Source organism: Dipodomys merriami, unplaced genomic scaffold (genome assembly GCF_024711535.1).
Source record: "Dipodomys merriami isolate MVZ:Mamm:240054 unplaced genomic scaffold, mDipMer1.0.p SCAF_28, whole genome shotgun sequence".
Taxonomy (NCBI): Eukaryota; Metazoa; Chordata; class Mammalia; order Rodentia; family Heteromyidae; genus Dipodomys; species Dipodomys merriami.
Window position 1 is genome coordinate 12,569,015 of NW_027204270.1, and position 18,723 is coordinate 12,587,737.

The following is an 18,723-nucleotide window of genomic DNA, read 5'->3' on the forward strand; positions in this document are numbered from 1 at the left end:
TGGTAGTAAGGAATCAAGTCCAGAGCTTCATGCATTCTAGGCAAGAACTCTACCACTAAGCCACATTCCTAGCCTGGGTTTGAATGCTTTGCTAAGGTCTCATCATGGGAGCAGACAGAGCAAAGGAAAATAGAAGCTGGGCAGGCAAGAAGGGAAGTGAGGGAATCTACTAGTGACAGAAATGATCTGGACACTGCTTCAATAAAGCCTCAGTTAGTTGCTTAGGCATATGAGATATTTCAGCAGGCCATTAAGAATTCATTGTGAGCCAGGGGCTGGTGGCTCATGCCTGTAATCCTAAAATCTTAGCTACTCATGAGGCTGAGAACTTACCTCCAATTCACCACCAGAAAGCTGGAAGTAGAGCTGTGGCTCAAAGTGATAGAGGGCAGGCTTTGAGCAGAAAAACTTAGGGATAGCACCTAGGCTCTGAATTTAAGCCCTAGGACCAATCCCTCCCCCCACCCCACCCCCCCAAAAAAACCCACAAACAAACCCACAACTTGACTCAAACAGTCATCTAATGTCCTGTTAGTGGGGTTAGTCCATATTTTCTCCAGGGAAGACAACCAGCAGCACAGGCCCCAGTTCAATTGGGCTCTCCAAGAACCATGAACAAGAGGCAAGGCTACACTGCATTAGAGGTGATGTGTTCATATAGCTCACAACTACAAGCAATACAACAGGCTCCTGAGATCTTTCAAGCACTCAGAACACAGTAGCAAGGTAAGGACTTGTGCACACCTATCCCAGCACTCAGGAGGCTGAGGCAGGAGGATTGCAAATTAGAAGCCAGTTTGTCTCAAATGTTTTTTTTTTTTTTAAAAAAAAAAAAAGGAAGGAAGAAAAAAAGAAAGGAAGAAAAGGAAGGGGAAGAGAAGAGAGAGAGGGAAGGAATGAAGAAAGAGAAGGAAGGAAGGAAGGAAGGAAGGAAGGAAGGAAGGAAGGAAGAAATAATAAGCAAGCTGATAAAGACTGAGACATAGTTCAGTGATAAAGCACTTGTCTAGCATGTCTAAGGCCCCAGGTTCATTGCCAGCATTGTACAAAAAATGCCAATGAACTTTAAACACGTACCATCAAGTTCATGATGCTTACAATACTGTCTAATTCTTAAGACTTTCTATATCATTCTTCCTTCCTTCCTTCCTTTCTTTGTCTTTCTTTCCTTTCTTTCAATTGGTCGTGGGGCTTGAACTCTGGGCCTGGGCTCTGTCCCCCAGCTCTCCAGCTCAAGGCAAATGCTCTACCACTTGAGCCACAGCGCCACTTCCGGTTTTCTGGTGGTTTACTGGAGATAAGAGTCTCAGGGCCATTCCTGCCTGGGCTGGCTTTGAACCGCGATTCTCAGATCTCAGCCTCCTGAGTGCTGGGAGGATTATAGGCGTGAGCCACCAGCACTTGACGAGATCGTTCCTTTTTTTTTTTTTTGAAAGTTTTAGCAAATATTTAGTTTTAGAGCAACAGGGATAAAGTAGGGAGAAACAGAAAAGAGGAAGCAACATTTCCTGCTCCCCCATTCAGGAAGTTTTATTAATGGATTAAATGATATAACCCAGCAATTGTCAACTTAGTGCTCACATAGGACCCTTCAGAAGCAATTGCTGTGGAGCTCCCTTTAGTCAAGTTTGCTACGCCTCTGTCCATCTTCTCTTCTGGAAGGTTTCCAAAGACTAACTTAGGATTTTAGGGAATCTTATTTTGTGTGTGTGCTGGTTTTGGAACTTGAACTCTGGGCCTAAACATTGTTCCTGCTTTTTTTGCTCAAGGACAGTGCTCTATCACGTTAGCCACAGCTCAACTTTTGGCTTTTGGGTGTTTAATTGAAGATAAGAATCTCAAGGACTTTCCTTCAGAAGTGGCTTTGAACTGTGATCCTCAGATCCAGCCTTTTGAGTAGCTATGATTACAAGCATGAGCCATGAGCACTTGGCTCAAGATTTTAATTCCACTTCTTTGTGTTTTGTTTTTATAATCACACACTTTATAGTTTTATCTCCTAAAGTAACCTCCCATAGAAAAATGAAGGAGGGCCTGGGAAGGTAGCTCAGTGGTAGAGTGCTTGCCACACATGCATGCATGCATGAGGCCCTGGAATTCCTCAGCACCACATACACAGAAAACCGCAAGTGGCTCTGTGGCTCAAGTGGCAGAGCACTTGCCGCCTTGCACTGAAGAGCTCAAGGCTAGCACCTAGGCCCAGAATTCAAGCCCCATGACCGACAAAAAAAAAAAAAAGAAAGAAAAAAAAAGAAAAGAAAAAGAAAAAAAAAATGAAGGAAGTCGAGGCCAGAAATACAAAGGTTCTGTCCAATCTCCTTAAGATCCTAAGAATCAAAGGCTGGGGGCATGACTCAAGTGATCTTATGGTTAGCAAGCACAAGGCCCTGTATGCTCCACTAGGGGGAAATCACAGAGTCAGCATCCTAACCGGTGCACCTTCTGTCTCCAGATTACTTTTCCAGGTTACTGATTACTGGAAGCAGACATTACAGTCTCTTATCTTGCCATTTATCAGGGAGAGAAGAGAGGTCAGGCAAACTCTTTTAGTCAGATGCTTCAGTTCCAGGAACATATCTGCTAATCACAAATAAGATGGCTCCTTTGCCACACAGAAGGATCATTGTTGTCTTGCTAACTAGAACACATTAGAGCTGGTGTAAAGGGTTCTTTTTTGTTGTTTTACTTGCCCAGCATGTGCTCTGTCAGTGACCTACATGCCAATCCCACTCTTTCTTTTTCTTTATTTTCTTTCTATTATTTTTTTTGCCAGTCCTGGGGCTCGAACTCAGGGCCTGGGCACTGTCCCTGAAGTTAGCACTCTACCACTTGAGCCACAGCACCATTTCTGGCTTTTTCTGTCTATGTGGTACTGAGAAATCAAATCCAGGGCTTCATGCATGCTAGGCAAGCACTATACCACTAAGCTACATTCCTAGCCCTCCTCTTTCCTTTTTTTTCCTCCTCCTCCTCCTCCTGCTCCTCCTGCTCCTCCTGCTCCTCCTGCTCCTCCTCCTCCTCCTCCTCCTCCTCCTCCTCCTCCTCTTCCTAACCCCCTCTTCCTCCCCCTCCTCTTCCTAACCCCCTCCTCCTCTCCCTCCTCTCCCTCCTCCTCCTCCTAAACTGGGGCCTGAGCTCAGGGCCTTGAAATTCCCTTGGCTTTTTCCACTCAAGGCTGGTCCTCTGTGAGCTGCCCTTCCCCTTCTAGGTTTTTACTGGTTAATTGGAAAACAGAGTCTCATAGACTTTCCTGCCTGAGCTGGCTTTAAACTGCAATCCTCAGATCTCAGCCTCCTGCCACCAGCACTTGGCAACAATTTTTGTATTTTATACAAAATTCTATAAGTACCATTGAGATCTGGGAGCTGCACAGGATCTCCTGGGAAATCTCAGAAGGAAACTACCTGGACCTGGTAGTTTTCAGTACATTTTGGTTCATTAAACTCTTATAAATCAGTTAAAATGTACTCTGGGGATGTAAAAGTCAACTTCAGCCTCAGCCTCTCACACCAGGTGCACACATTGAGCAAGCAGTTAATTATGCACAGGACATCGCCTGATTATTCTTCAACTCAATTCAGCTCTGACACTGCTTACCTGAAGAGCCCAGTTTGTCCCCCCCCCCCCGCCCCACCCCACTTTAGATGCCAGCCATGCTTCCTTAGGTAGTTTCTTGCTATAAATCTATGTCAGTTTCAACAGAGCCTCTGATAGACTCCTTTGATTTGCTTAAGCAATTCACAGAACACAGGGAAATGCTAACTTAAGGTTTAGCACTTTTTGTTTGTTTGTTTATGCCTGTACTCGGGCTTGGATTCAGGGTCTGTGCCCTGTCCCTTAGCTTTTGCACTCAAGCATAGTTACAATTGAACCAGGACTCCACTTCCAACTTTTTTGGTGATGAATTGGAGAGAACCTTAGGGACTTTCCTGACCTGGCTGGCTTCAAACAGAAATCCTCAGATCTCAGCCTCCTGGGTAGCTAGGATTACAGGCATGACACCAGTGCCTACTTATTTCGCAGTTAATTACAGAGGCTATGAGAAAGGATTCAGAAGAAGCCAGATAGAGGGTAAGGCTTGTGGGAAAGAGCTGGGAGCTTCCGCACCCTGCAGGCAACATTACCTTCTAAGAACACTTCATGCATTTGGCTATCTATCTGGAAGCTTCCTGGAACACGTCCTTTTTGTTGTTGTTGCTTTGTGAGGTTTTTTTTTTTTTTTTTTTTTTCACTTCAATGCCAGTCCTAGGGCTTGAACTCAGGGTCCGGGTGCTGTCCCTGTGCTTTTTTGCTCAAGGCTACCACCATAGCTCTGTTTCCTGCTTTTTGGTGGTTAATTGGGGGCAAGAGTCTCATGAACATTTCTGTGGGGCTGGCTTTGAACTGTAATTCTCAAATCTCAGCCTCCTGAGTAGTTTAAGATGACAGGCATGAGCCACTGACACCAGCTCCTTTTGGGTTTTGCGGAGACTTCATTGCATAGGCATGACCAAAACATGGATGGACAATCATGTAGAAATGTGACTGGATGAAAAAGGTATGATCCAGTGGTAACAATCTGGGTGGGAAGGCTGGCAAGGCTTTGTTCTTGGTCTGTTTCAGCATTCTTTCTTGGGGCGGGGCGGGGGGGGGGAGGGGACCTCTCTGAACTAAGATGGGTCTGAGACTTACTATTAGTCAAAGGTCAAAAAATTTCTTTAAGGCCAGCTCCTTAGGAGGAAGGCAGACATTAGGGTTTCTTTTTGTTGTTGTTGGTTGTAGGGCTTGAACTCTGGGCCTGGGTGCTGTCCCTGAGTATTTCAGTTCAAGGTGAGCGCTCTACCTCTTGAGCCACAGCACCACTTCCAGTTTTCTAATGGTTTACTGGAGCTAAGAGTCTCACAGACTTTCCTGCTTGGGCTGGCTTTGAACCACGATCCTCAGATCTCAGCCTCCTGAGTAGCTAGGATTGCAGGCATGAGCCACTGCCGCCCGGCAGATATTAGAATTTCTGTCACTTGCCTTGGGGAAGGTTATGAGCTAGAGTCATCAAACTAAAAGACTGTATCTCTTCTAGTACAGAAATCATGAGAGAGTATTGGTTTAAATAAATCTGCTATAAAAAACTTTTTCATTTGACCCAGCGTTCAGGACTCAACTCAGGGCTTTGCCAGACAAGTACTCTTCAATTGAGCTAAATCTCCAACCCCTATAAAAAGTGTTTTATCAGGTGACTATGTGTAACAGAATCTGACTTGTAAATCTGCATTCATTGAAATTTTACAGTGTGTTCTGAATTAACAGGAACAAGAGGGTTGTAAGACACACTTCCATAAAGCATAAATGTTTTGTCCTCAAATAGGTTCTAAGAAATATATTTGCAATGACCTCATAGAAACTCTTATGAACACTGAACAGTAACTCCCTAACTTTTATCTAATTGGCTACTTCTTGCTTCAATCTATTTTTAATATAAATTTGTTATTATTAAGATGTGGTACAGAGGGGTTACCATTTCATGTCAGGTAATGAGTACAATTCTTGTTTGGACAATGTCATCCCTTCCTTTGCCCTCCCCTACTTCCCCTCTCCTCTCCTTGCCCACAAGTTACACAGGTCATTTCCCACATAGTGCATAGCATGATTGCATTTGTTCACCCTTTCTCCCTCTCTTTCTGCACTCTTCTTTTGCCTGAAAGGAAGAAAGAAAGAGAGAGAAAGAAAATAAAACAAAAACAACGGGGCTGGGAATGTGGCTTAGTGGTAGAGTGCTTGCCTAGCATGCTTGAAGCCCTGGATTCCATTCCTCAGGATCACATAAACAGAAAAAGCCAGAGAAGTGGTGCTATGGCTCAAGTGGTAGAGTGCTAGCCTTGAAAAAAAGAAACTCAGGGGCAGTGCCCTGTTCCTGAGTTCAAGCCCCAGGACTGGAAAGACAAAACAAAAACAAAAACAAAAAAAACCCAAACCAGTAGCTTCGATGTACTTTTGAGGTTCTGAGAACTGAACTAAGCTCCCCCCCCCCCGCCCCCACACACACACATGCCAGGCATGCTCTTTACTACTGAGCTTCAGCCCCAGCCCTGGACCCTTGATTCTGGGCAGGGTCGATGGCTCCCTCTCATGGTCCTGGTAACCAAAGGTGCCAGGCAGGTCACTAGCAGGAAGTTCTCTGCACAGGGAGGACGCCTGTCAGAAGCCAGCAGGGGGGAGAGGGAGGCCCCAACAACCCCCTCCCCCCCTCCAACAGCCACCGTAAGCCAGTACTGGAAGAGGATGGGGCACCAAGCCGGCGACCCAGCACCAGCCAGCCGCGCCAGGCTGCACCGCGCGCGCGCGTGGCCAGGTGCGTCCGCCAGGGGTCCCGTGGGCTGCGTGTGCGGCCGGGGACGAGGGGGACAACGACGCGTGCGTCCTGCCCCATGGCGGCGGCTCACCGAAGCGCGCCACGGTTTCTTGGCGGGGCTGGGAATAAAGATTCTGATCGAACAGCCCCGGAGAGGAGGAAGTGGCCGGATTTCGGTGCTGGGGATGGGTGGGTCACCCAGGGGGCTCCCAGGTAGGGCGTCGCGGGCTGCGCCCACCGCTGGGGGGGGGGTCCCCACCTAACCAATGGGGTTCTTGCCAGTCTCCGGCCAGGAGGGGCAGACCCGATCCATCCTTATTCTTGGGCCCGGAGTCACATTTCGCCTCCGGGGTAGCCGAAGTTTCTAGACGTCGCGGTCCCCCAGGACTCCCCAGGAGGGTGGGCGCCGCGCCGCGCGGCCGCCGTCCCATCCTAACTTTTTCACTCCAAGCCTCCACCTTGGGCAAAGTCGAGGCAGCCAGGCCCCCGGAGGCCCCCGGGCGCCGGGGCCTCGCCGCCCTTTGCAGACGGCCACCCGTCCCCCTCCCCTCGGGCTTTTGCACACGACGCCTCGGCGGGCAGCCTCGGGCCCGGGATAAAGCTGACGCGCGCTGGGCGCAGCGCGGGCGCGGAGCGGGACGTGCGGAGCGGGACGTGCGGAGCGGGGCTGCAGCCCGGCGGGCGGCGGGGAGCCGGAGCCGGAGCCGGAGCCCGGGCCCAGGCCGGAGCCGCAGGTGGGTGCGCGTCCCGGAGTCGCCCGATGCGCCCAGCTTGGAGGCCATGGAGAAGCGGCACCTGCTGAACAGCCAGCGCCGAGCCCCGTAAGGCAGGCGGGAGCCTGGGAAGGGCGGGGATTGGGGCGACGATAAGGGACGCACCTCCCCATTAGCCGGCTCGGTGGTGGTTGGTTTTGGTGGCAGCCTAAAATGAGACTCGCTGGAGGGTTGAGTGATGCCAGCCCGAGAGAAATTGACCTTGGCCCCCTTGCAAACCTCCTGTCTTGCACAGATCCTGACCCCGCGTCCGGGAGGGGGGCGGGCAGACTGGAGCTTCACCCCTGCATTCTCACCCCCAGCAGCTCTGCCATGGAGAGGCCCTGTGTCTCCCCACAAATGGGCAGAGGAGGGCTTTGCTCTTCTGGAGCCAGAACTCCTTGGCTGGACCACCTGCCCTTGGACGGTTCCCAAGGTCTCTCCTCTAAGGCCTCGGGAGGGAGGGAAGGGCGGGAGGGAACACCCCTGCACCACACCTCCAACAACCCTGATTCACCTTTGCTCACTGCCCAGGGCCTGCTGAGCTTGGAGAGTTCTTAGTTATTCTTTCCATTGAGCACGTGGCTCATCAAGGCCCCACAGGGAGACCCAACTGGCCTCACCACTCCAATCCTCCACGCCTCAGGCCTCCAACTTTACTGTTTCTTCTTCCTTTCCCCCCTGACTAGGTGGTATTTAGGATCGCTGTGGCAGGAGGAAGCTATCTGGATCCCTCACCTGGACTTTCAGGCTGTTGAGCTGGCCACCCAGAGCAACCATAACACCCATTACTGCCATGCCCAGAAGGATCCTGGCAATCACGGTGACCCCAAGAAGGAGCGGGCCCGACGGCAGCTGTATGTGGCCTCCGCCATCTGCCTTGTATTCATGATCGGGGAAGTCGTTGGTAAGACTTGTTTGCTAATGAGATGATGTTGGTGTGTGGACAGCCTGAATGTCCCTAGGGATAGTAAAAGCAATAGGTTCCATGAATTGAATATTCCCTACACCAAACCTTCTCTATAGATATCATATCCTGTAATTCCACAGCAACATTGTACTGTCATGTGAGTGCTGTGGTTCTCCTTACTTATTTTTTCATTTATCGGGCCAGTTGTAGGGCTTAAACTCTGGGCCTTGCACTTTGCTGGTTTATCCATTTATTTACTTTTAATACTGGTGCTCTACCAGTTGAGTCACAGCTTCACTTTTGGCTTTTGGCCAGTTAATTGGAGATAAGAGTCTCTCAGGATTTATCTGCCAGGGTAGGTTTCAAACTTTAATCCTCAGGTTTCAGACTCCTGAGTAGCTGGGATTACAGGTGTGAACCACCTGCATCTGGCTTGATCTCCCTGCTTTACAGATGATAAGGAAAGGGAAGAAGGCCTCAATGCCCAGAAGGCATTTACTGAATCTCCACCATACTTTCCAGTCCCTATTTTTACTTGATTTTTCCCATTCACTCTCTGGAGTCTGTTAACCCATTTTACAGATGGGAAGTTGAGGCGCAGAGAGTATAAGTCCCTTGCTTATTCTGTACAGTTAATGGGTAGAGAGATCTGGAACCCAGTGTGTCTTCTTCCTGCTGCACACAGTCTGGGAAGTTGACTCTTTGGAAGAAGCAATAAGGACCCCTCACTCTCCTTGCCTTGCAGGTGGGTACCTGGCACACAGCCTGGCCATCATGACCGATGCTGCACACCTGCTCACTGACTTTGCCAGCATGCTCATCAGCCTCTTCTCCCTCTGGGTGTCCTCTCGGCCAGCCACGAAGACCATGAACTTCGGCTGGCAGCGAGCTGGTGAGCCTCCTGATGAGAGATAGGGCAGGGAGGGAGAAGGAGTCAGAACAGGAGGTGTTAGGTGGACCCCTTGGTGGGGCCAGGAGGGTGGCATTGGTGGGTGTGCACCCCAGTGCCCGCCCTCTGGGAAGGCCCAGTCTGATGGAGTAACCCTGGTTCCAGTCACCCAGAGGCTCCTCTTCTGTAGAGAAGCACAGTTGCTAAGAAAGCAGGAACTTCAAGAACAAATGGCAATGGCCTGCGTGCTGTCCATACAATTGGTGGACCAACTTGGGAGGGAGAGAAAGTTTAGCCAAGGCTGTTGAAAGACAACAGCTTTTGACTTGATCAGTTCACATTGGGATCGAGTTATTTTCCTTTAGTCCAGTGGGAGACGATCCGGCCTTTCCTCCTTAGAGCCTCCATTTGCCAGATGAGCCAGACATATATTTGAATGTCAGTTTCTTTCCAGTCCAAACAAGGCTAACCAAGGTGGTGTCTTAAGTTCCATCTGACAGTCTTGGATAGGAGGGATGACTAGGGTAATTGTCCAAACCCGAGTATCAAACCATACTGGAGCCCAGTGAGACCCAGGTCCTGACTTCTGCAGGGGAGAAGAGAGGAGGAAGAGGGGGAGGGCTTATCAGCCGAAAGGCTTGGTACCTAAGATTGCTGTTGGGGTCTGACTCGTCCCCAGAGATCCTGGGAGCCCTGCTGTCTGTGTTGTCCATCTGGGTCGTGACTGGGGTACTGGTGTACCTGGCTGTAGAGCGGCTGATCTCTGGGAACTATGAGATCGAAGGGGCCACTATGCTGATAACATCTGGCTGCGCCGTGGTAGTGAACATCATGTGAGTGCAGCCTCTTCCCCCTCTCCCCCCCACCCAGCAACCTTTATCTGCTGGTGTTAGGAGGTCACGTGGTCCAGCCAAGTTTGTAGCCCAGCCCAGGCCGCAGGGACAGGATTGCTCTCCTGCTGTGAGGTGTTGGGATCTGCCTTCGGACTGGCCCAAAGGCATCCATCATTAGAGATATGTGAGCCCACAGTGGATTGTCCACTCCCGGCTCCCTGGAAGGGAATAAGCTTGAAGACCTCATGCCTGCACTGGGGAGGGATGAGCCTGGTTGATGTGGAGTAGATGTCCCTTGGGAACAACCCAGGTCCCTTTTCATGTTGTGCTGAAACTGGTCTCAGTGGAAGAAGAGGTGGGAACATGGGAACAGCCTGGGTGTCCTCTCCCTTGCTCCGTAGCCTCATGATAGAGTCCCTGGCTTCGTCTTCTCTTCCACAGAATGGGAATAGCCCTTCATCAGTCTGGGCATGGGCACAGCCATGGCCACGGGCACAGTCCTAGTGACACCAGCCAGGAGCAGAACCCCAGTGTCCGGGCTGCCTTCATCCATGTGATTGGAGATTTTCTGCAGAGCTTGGGCGTCCTGGTGGCAGCCTATGTTGTATACTTCAAGGTCAGAGCTGGGGACCGGAGGAGGGTGGGCCAGGGAAGTGTAAATCCCAACCATTCTAGCTCCCTCCCAGCTCTGAGTAACAGGGTTGGGAGAGAGAAAGAAAATGTATCTGTAGTAGGAAGATCCCTACTCAGGCAGGCAAGCCCACCTAGTCCTCCTGAGTGACAGAGCCCACTGCAATAAAGTTGTTATCAAAGAAGCAACTTTATTGAGAAGGTTTCTACACTGACCAGCCAGGGCCGCAGCACAGGCTCGGGAGCTGATATTGCGACCTCGAGGGGCCCCCATTCTTTGGCTTTTAAAGGCAAAAATTCATGAGGTCGAGCCTGGTCACGCGCAGGTGACCAATGGGATCGTAACACAAAGGATTGTATGGTCATACCAGACCACACACAGGTGGCCAATAGGCGGAGTTTACATTAAGCAAGTGCGAAAGGCAGGGTTTACCGGAAGCGTGTGGAGTCGCCTGTTCGAGCTAGATTACAACCTATCTGTTTTATGGGTCAGTCCTTAACTGAACAATCAAGTTGGGTTAGATTGTTAAGGGGAGGGGGACCTAGAGACATTCTTTCCATTCCAGGAACTGGGCTGGTTGGAGCCAAGGTCTAGTTAACCTTGTTTAAAGGTTTTTTTCCCTAAAATCCTTAAAACAAAGGCAAAGCCTGGAAAGAAGCTGTACCAGCTCAAGTCTCCTCTCAGGGCCTACTTCATATCCGAGCCAGGCTCATGCTTGTAATCTTAGCTAATCCTGGAGGCTGAGATCTGAGGATTGTGATTTGAAGCCAGCCAAGCAAGAAAGTCTATGAGACTCTTATCACCAGTTAACCACCAAAAACTGGAAGTGGAGCTGTAGCTCCAAGTGGTAGAGCACTAGCATTGAGCAAAAGCAGCTTAGGGACAGCGCCCAGGCCGAGTTCAAGCCCCAGGACTAGGGCTTGAATATAAAATGGGGGTGGTGAACCAGAATCCATCAAAGATCCTTTTAGTTTGTCCTAGAGACAAGGAGGTGCAGGGAAAGCCTGGGCTCTATCCTGAACTGTGGTCTGTTCTGCCTGGCCTGCAAGTGGACTACAGAATAGAAAACCAGGAAGCAAGACTGGGCGAGACTCATGCCCACACTGCAGAGAGAGCCACCGCTATGGTGCTGGGGGCTAGGGAAGCTGAGTTGTTGTCTGGCTTGTTTTTCCCCCTTTCTGCAGCCAGAGTACAAGTATGTGGACCCCATCTGTACCTTCCTCTTCTCCATCCTGGTCCTGGGGACCACTTTGACCATCCTGAGAGATGTAATCCTGGTGCTGATGGAAGGTAACTGGGACCTTGGGGCTCTCTTTTGGCTGTTAAGCTGCATCGTCAAAGAAGGTGTGTGTGTATGTGTAGAATCCTAGCACCTTGGAATCAACATCTAGAGCCTGGCTGGCAACATGTAGGCTGGCAAAACTTCCTGGGGCCCCAGTGAGATCTTGGCCTAGAGCTGGGCCCTCAGGTGTGCCAGTTCCTGGGAATGTCCCAGCCTGTGCCTGCCCTTCCCTCTGGCCCCTGCCTAGTCACGTGGCTTCTGGCCCCCACAGCACCTGGAGCTTGCTCAGTCCTGCTTTCCAGGACAGAGGAAGCTCAGGCTGAGGCTCAGCAAGGGGACTGGTTGTGTGGGGCCTGTTGAACCTGCTTCAGCTCAAGCCTTTCTTGCTAGGCTCAGGAACCCCTGGGAGGAAACTGCGAGGAACTGCCTTGGGAGGAAAGATTGCTTACAGGTGGTGGAGAACGGGCTGCTCTGAACTACTACTCTTTAGTGAGAGGGTCTTAGGTCTTGGGCCTCTGCACAGTCAAGACAGTTTGGAGTAGAACGGCGTGCTAGCCAGGGTTGGCAGAAGTATTTGATGGCAGATCAGAGCTTTTTTTTTTTTTTTCCAGGAAGATGATTGACCCAGATAAAAGTGAGGATAAGAATGAAACTGCCTTAGATAAGTTCAGCAGTTCTCCGGGTTTCATTCTTCTGTTTGCCTACTACTAAAAACATGGAGCCAGGCATGGTGGTGTACACCTGTAATCCCAGTGCTCAGGAAGCTTATTGAGCATCTAAGGACAGGACAGGCACTGTTCTAGGCACTGAGGGTACAGTGGTAGGCAAAATAAACTGCACTGGTCTTTAAAGTTTCCACTTTAGAAGAGGAGACACACCTGTAAACCTAGCTACTCAGGAGGCTGAGATCTGAGGCTTGTGGTTCAAAGCCAGCCCAGGCAGGAAAGCTGGAGTTTTAGACTTTCCTTGGGGAATGGAGTGTGAGGAGCAGTTTCCTTTAGTCCCTGTGCCTGCCATCCTCAGGGACTCCCAAGGGTGTGGACTTCACAGCTGTTCGAGACCTGCTACTGTCGGTGGACGGGGTAGAAGCCTTGCACAGCCTACACATCTGGGCACTGACCGTGGCCCAGCCCGTGCTCTCGGTCCACATCGCTATTGGTGAGTGGTTGGGACACTCAGGCTGGGGTGAGAGAAAGAGAGGCAGCTCCAGGCCTGGAGCCAAGCCTGAATGTCTTGCCAAGTTCCCTCTGTCAAACACTTCAAACACTACTTCCTCTGAGCACGGAGATCTTACTTATCTATGAACAAACTGAGGCTGAAGAAAAGGGTGGTTTTCTAAGAAGGTTTTAGTCTTTCAGCCAGGCTTTTCTGCTCTCTTAGGCTTTGGCCAGTCACAGGGCCTAGAGGATTGTCCAGCTGCAGCAGAATCTGGGGTCTCTTCATGTCTGTGGTCTCCTATCCCATTTCCCTGGGGGTAGGCATGGGGTGTGGGCAGAGGCTGAGCATGAATAAAGAATTTTGTCAGCCAAGTGCCAGTGGCTCATGCCTGTAATCCTAGCTACTCAGGAGGCTGAGATCTGAGGATCACAGTTCAAAGCCAGCCTGGGTAGGAAAGGCCCTGAGATTCTTATCTCCAATTAACCACCAAAATACCGGAAGTGGCACTGTGGTTCAAATGGTAGAGTGCTTGCCTTGAGCTGAAGAGCTGAGGGACAGCGCCCAGGCCCAGAGTTCAAGCCCCATAACCCACCCCCCCCCCCCAACACACACACAAATTCTCTTTGCATCCCTTTCTTTCTCCCCAGCTCAGAATGCAGATGCCCAGGCTGTGCTGAAGGCAACCAGCACTCACCTCCAGAGGAAGTTCCACTTCCACACCATCACCATCCAGATTGAAAACTACTCCGAGGACATGAAGGACTGTCAGGCATGCCAAGGGCCCTCGGACTGACCACCTGGGCCAGCCACCAACGGAAGCATAGCCAGGATCTGCAAGCGGCTGAACCTGGCAGGCCCAGCCAGGACTCATCTCACTCCACTGTGCTATAAACCAGGTTTATAATACCTTTCTCTACCCTAGGCCCAATGCAGAGCCTGCCTACCTGACTAGTGGGATGCTTTCTGGACTCCCATCTGCCCCAGCTAGTCCCAGGGTGGGAAGAAAGCCAGTGTGTACAGCCAGTGTAAGCTGCTTCTTTTCCTGTGTCTACTCCCAGCATGGCTCTGGTCAGGTCTGATCCTCTGCTAATGCTGTCCTAACAAATGGCAAAGGCATTGAGACACAGAGGACAGGACTGGCTGCAGTTTCCTTCCCTATCCTGCAGTTTTCACTTGATTCTGATTGCCCTAATGAACCTTTAAGATGCGCAGGTACATAACTACCTGGCATAAGCCATGAGGATCTGGAGTTATAAGGGACCTCTACACTCATATGAGACACCCAGAGATTTGAATCTAGGGGACACCTAAGGCCTGTTTGTGCCTTAGTCCAAATGTGACTCTTTCCTAGAAGAAGAGACTTCTTACTAGATAAAAACTTAAAGCCAAGCATGGCTTGAGAGGACCAAAGCCTGGGGGGAAAAAAGTTTGAGAGACCCCCATATCTCAACAGAAAAAGCCAGATGTAGTGATGCACACCTGTCATCACAGCTATGAAGGAAAAAAAAAAACCCAGCCCAGGGTGATCTTGGCAAAAAGCAAGATCCTACTTCAAACATAATCAGAGCAAAAAAGGATTGGAGGCATATGTAGTTTAAGTGCCTGTCTGGGAAACAGGAAGTCCTAAATCCAAATCCCAGGGCCAAAAAAAACCATGAAAAACCTTCCATATTATATCTAAATGAGCCTCCTCAGTGGAAAGTAACAGTCTACAAAGGTGGAGGGGAAGCCACTTTTTCTTGATCGCGTTCGAGGGGATTACAGAGCCCGAAATCAGCCAGCTTTGCTGTTGCCAACATAGCATGACCTAGTCAATGTAGAGATGAGGGCATGGCCCAGGGGAGACGCTGGCTTCCTGGCCTTTACATACATGGAAAGAGTCCTGACTTGGGGTCTGCATTGTGTTTACAAGTTGCTCTCCGGGAGGCCCTGTCCTCAGTCTCAGAGGCAGCTAGCCCAGTTTTAATGGAAGCCACGAGCCTAGAGTCTGTCCCTGCTAGTATAAACAAGTGTCCTTTGGCCAGTTGGCCTTTCTGTGCCTCTTATTCTCGTCTGGAGACCAAGAATGTAACACCTACCTCACGGGGTTGTTGTGAGGACAGAGCCAAAGTCTGCCAAGCACCTGGTGGTTGTTGGAGAGTGGTTCCTTTGATCATCGTCCTGGAAAGAGGGTGCTCTGTGTCCTGAGGCTGCCTGGGAAGGGCCCCCATCTCAGCCTTCCAGTCTAGCTGGACTCTCTTCTGCGCTCTGATGGGAAGAGGAGGGGCTGGTTGGTTGCCCCTCCCACTTTTAAATAAATAACATCCATTTTAAGTTTGTGTGTGTGTGATTTGGTGTGTATATCTCAGGCCTTGAACTCATGATCTCAGGAGCTGGGATTGTCTTTTGTCACCAAGCCTCCCCCTTTGAGCCACTTTCTTCCCATGTATAAAATGGCTTTTTTGTTCCTTATAGCACTGTCACTGGGATTGGCTGTGGTCTAGGTGTGTGTGGGGGGCCGAGAGGGGGGTGTCCTTCAAGGTCTCTGGGTAACATTAGCACTGTAGCATGGGTCTGGAAGTATATGGGCAATCCTGATCCTGGTGTTTGTGGAGCACTCTACCCCAGTCTCAGAAGAATCAAGTGCTGTAGCTCTCTGCACACCCCGGCCCCAGGAAGCTAGATCTCAGGCTTTGCTATGTGTCAAGTCCTTACAACCTTCGGGAGTGACTTGCCATTGCCGTCCTCCATTTTTATGGATGAGAAAGTGGAAGGAGAGGCCAAGTCACCTGCCTGAAGTTTCACAGCTAGTGTGAGGTAGGTGTGGAGTTCCTGCCTCATTCTCCTGGGCCGACCAGTAACAGAAGGGGCAGGGAACCTACCCTGAGCCTCTGAGCCCCCAGGGTCCTCCCCACAGGTACAGCCATGCCAAGGCCGCTCAGCTTTCTGGGTGCCCAAGCTGCATTGGAAAGGCGCCTCCTTCCCCAGGCGGGGCCTGGCACTTGGGAGCCCTCCCCTCCCCTGGAAGGCTGCCTGGGCCGCAGCTGTGCGCTTCTTCACCCACCCCCAACTACTCTTGACCCTGGGCCAGACCTCTTCCCCCCTTCCTTCACACTCCAGCCCCCCCTGCGCGCGCCTCAAACATCAGGCAGCCCCTGTCTGCCAAAGGACGCCCACCCTGGACACCCAGCTGTGCCAGGCCCCAGAGAGGCCACCCGAGTCCTTCAGGGATCACAGGTCAGCCTGGAGGAAGGGGGGTGAGGCCTCGGAGAGGCCTCTGGGGACACCATGTTCCAGCCAGCGGCCCAGTCACGGGAGTTTCCACGGGCATCGAAGCAGGAAAACACCCGACACCCTGGATGCAGCCTGGACTTCCCTCCCCCATCGGGAGCGGCCCCGGCACCCCGCGCCCGGCCGCCTCTCCGCCCCGCGCAGCTGCTCTGGGGATATTTATGGCCTGAGTGCGAGGGGCCAAGGTCGCGCGCTTTATTTCGGAAGTGATAATTCCAGTCCCAGGTGGAGGAACCCCAAAGAGCCAGCGTCCCTCCCCTCCCCACCCGCACCCTACAGGGTGCTGGGGACGGCCCTCCTCCCGCCCCGTCCCTCTGGAAATGGCCAAGCGTGCCTGCCCAAACGGCTATTCTTTCGGATTCCTCCCACGGCTTCTGACACCCCGCGCGGCGCCTGCCCGGGCCCTCCACGCGCCGGCTGCTCTCCCGCGTGGGGCTGTCTGGCTTTGGAGGAGGGCGCGCGCGCGCCCTCTGGCGGTCGGCCTGGGTCGCGCAGACCGCGGCGGGGCGCCCAGGCCAGCATGGCCCCCGCCCAGGGTCGACAGCGTCCCCCTGGCTTCCCAGACTCCGGCCGGACTTCCCTGACCGTCTCCGCCTCTTGCTGGGGTGAGAGGACAGCTTGACAACCCAGGCGTCTGCAGATGGCCGCCGCCCTGACAACTAGGGACCGGGGTGGGGGGCCGGGGCCGGGCACAGAGGTCCAGGTTTGGTCTGTGGGCACGCGCTGTGCCAGCGCGGCCACATCCACCTGCAGTTAGCCTCAGGCTCGATCTCTGCCTCTCTGCCGGTACCAGGACTTGAACTCAGGGCCTCGGCGCTGTTCCTTAGCTTTTTCCGCTCAAGGCTGGTGCTCTACCATTTAAGCCATACTTCGACGTCTAGCTTTTTGCTGGAAGTTGAGCATCTCTCGGACTTTCCTGCCCCGGCTGGCTCTGAGCCCCAATCTCATTCCCCTGAGTAGCTAGGATTATAGGAGTGAGCCACTACCGGGGGCTCACAGTCGTTCACCTATCAGTTCTCGAAAGATTTGCGGTGTTCCTTCCAGACCCAAGAGAAGAGGCCAAAGCCCGCTCCCGGGCGCCTAAGTGGAGCGGTGAATCCAGTGAGGGTGCTGACAGCACCGAGGAGGCTGAACCCCCCGGGGGTGGACGTGAGGCCCAGGCGAGGACCTGAAAGACAAGTAGAAGCAAGCAGCTCTGGGGCAGGGGGTGGAGGGTGGGCGAAGAAGGGATGAGAGGGGTCCGCTGGGCGGAGGCACAGCCGCGGGGAGCACCCAGCCACCCGCACGCCCGCCCCGCCCCCGGGAAATCTCGGCTCTGATTGGCTGATCGGGAGCGGACGCTTGGCCCACGGACTGTCAGGATTGGCTGTCGGGCAGGCAGGTGTCTTGAGGCCGCTGGGGCCCAGGGCGGCTCCCTAGGGCTTCTCCAGGCTGCGGTACTTCTTGCGCTGCACTGACACGGGGTCCTTGAACAGCACGGGGTCCAGACGCAGGCGCGAGGACACCAGGGGCATGTGGCCGAACTCTGCCACCACCTGGTTGATGCAGTCACCAGCCGGGAGCTGCGGTTCCCGCCCAGTCCCGGGACCCGCGGGAGTCTAAGAGGTGAGGAGTAAATACATAGATGGGTTTCTCTGTTCTGAGCTCCCACCCCACCCCCTCAGCAAGGACTGGCATTAGACATGGGCAGGAAGCCCTCCCTCCCTCCCCCAGCGGGTGCTCTCCCAGTGCCCACCCACTCCCCCCAGCGCTCACCAGTGGAGTGTCCGGGGGCCTCCTGACATAGGGCACCTTGATGGGGGGCAGCTTGGTGACGGCTGCTGCTAGGAAGTTCATCAGTATGTCTGCACAGCTGGGTGCCTCATCTGCCAGGGTTCTCAGAGCCTTGGGCATGGAGTGGGTGAAGAGAGTGTGGTAATATCTGGGTAAGTGGGGAGAGGAGGACAGGGAGAGGCTGCAGCCTTGTGCACAAGTCTCTCCCTTTGACCCCCATCCTCTCCACTTATTTGAAAGCCCTGCTGCTCAGCCCCCTGGTGACTCTCAGAAAGACCCTTCTCAGGTGTCAGTAGTGCTCATTTGTTCCCTAGTTTGTCCTCAGGCAATGCGGTGCCTCTCTGGGGTGGGACTCTCCCCCCCCATTCTCCCTCCCTCATCTCCTGGAGGCACACAACCTGATTGCCAGGGTCTAAATTCTGACACAGACCAGGTTTCAAAGCCATGGGATGTGGCCACTTCAAGCACAGCATTAGGAAATGCGGTAGATTAACCAGGCTCATGTTGCCCAGAGTAAGCCTCACATAACAAGAGTTTTATTCTTCACTCTACTGCAAATTCCCTGAGAGCTCCTAGATAAGTCTACAAAAGACTCCAGATTACAGAGAATGAATATTTTTAAACCCATTTAAAGAGACCCTCCAGGCCCCAACCCAACACTCCTAATGCGTTCTGCACAACTGATGACTTCAGGAAGCTTCCAATAGGTCTGGGATGATCCCCAGACCATGAAACCCACATTTACAAAGCATCAGCACCATTCTCTTGTCAACCCATCACCAACACCAACTCTAACCCTGTTGTCTGATAAATGGTTCTACTTAAAACAACACTAGCTACACGTTTGTCCTGTGACTTTACTGGGTAACTATAACAGCAATGTGAGGCAAATACACCCCA

The 18,723-nt window shown here is 52.2% G+C and overlaps 2 protein-coding genes across 5 annotated transcripts in view; one reads left to right on the forward strand and one right to left on the reverse strand.

Annotated features, from left to right (window-relative positions):
- Window positions 1-6,628: 6,628 nt before the first annotated feature.
- Window positions 6,629-15,083, forward strand: Slc30a2 (solute carrier family 30 member 2). Of its 2 annotated transcripts, none has more exons than XM_070037581.1 (8): window positions 6,629-7,146; window positions 7,767-7,984; window positions 8,733-8,879; window positions 9,556-9,709; window positions 10,151-10,325; window positions 11,525-11,630; window positions 12,646-12,780; window positions 13,428-15,083. In XM_070037581.1, exons 1-8 carry the CDS (start codon window positions 7,106-7,108, stop codon window positions 13,571-13,573), a joined length of 1,122 nt encoding a protein of 373 aa, XP_069893682.1. In that variant the 5' UTR covers window positions 6,629-7,105; the 3' UTR covers window positions 13,574-15,083. The 2 variants fall into 2 exon arrangements, with proteins under 2 accessions (XP_069893682.1, XP_069893683.1); XM_070037582.1 differs by lacking the exon at window positions 6,629-7,146 and adding an exon at window positions 7,415-7,513.
- Window positions 15,084-16,364: 1,281 nt separating this feature from the next.
- Window positions 16,365-18,723, reverse strand: part of Extl1 (exostosin like glycosyltransferase 1) — a 35,072-nt gene continuing 32,713 nt past the window's right edge. For 2 of the 3 annotated variants that reach the window (XM_070037586.1, XM_070037583.1), the window contains exons 10-11: window positions 17,806-17,971; window positions 16,365-17,648 (exon numbers count right to left, since the gene is read on the reverse strand). In XM_070037586.1, coding sequence (XP_069893687.1) covers window positions 17,466-17,648; window positions 17,806-17,971 — 349 coding nt within the window. In that variant the 3' untranslated portion in view covers window positions 16,365-17,465. Of the gene's footprint in view, window positions 17,649-17,805; window positions 17,972-18,723 lie in introns of those variants that run through there. The other variant, XM_070037585.1, reaches the window with a different exon arrangement.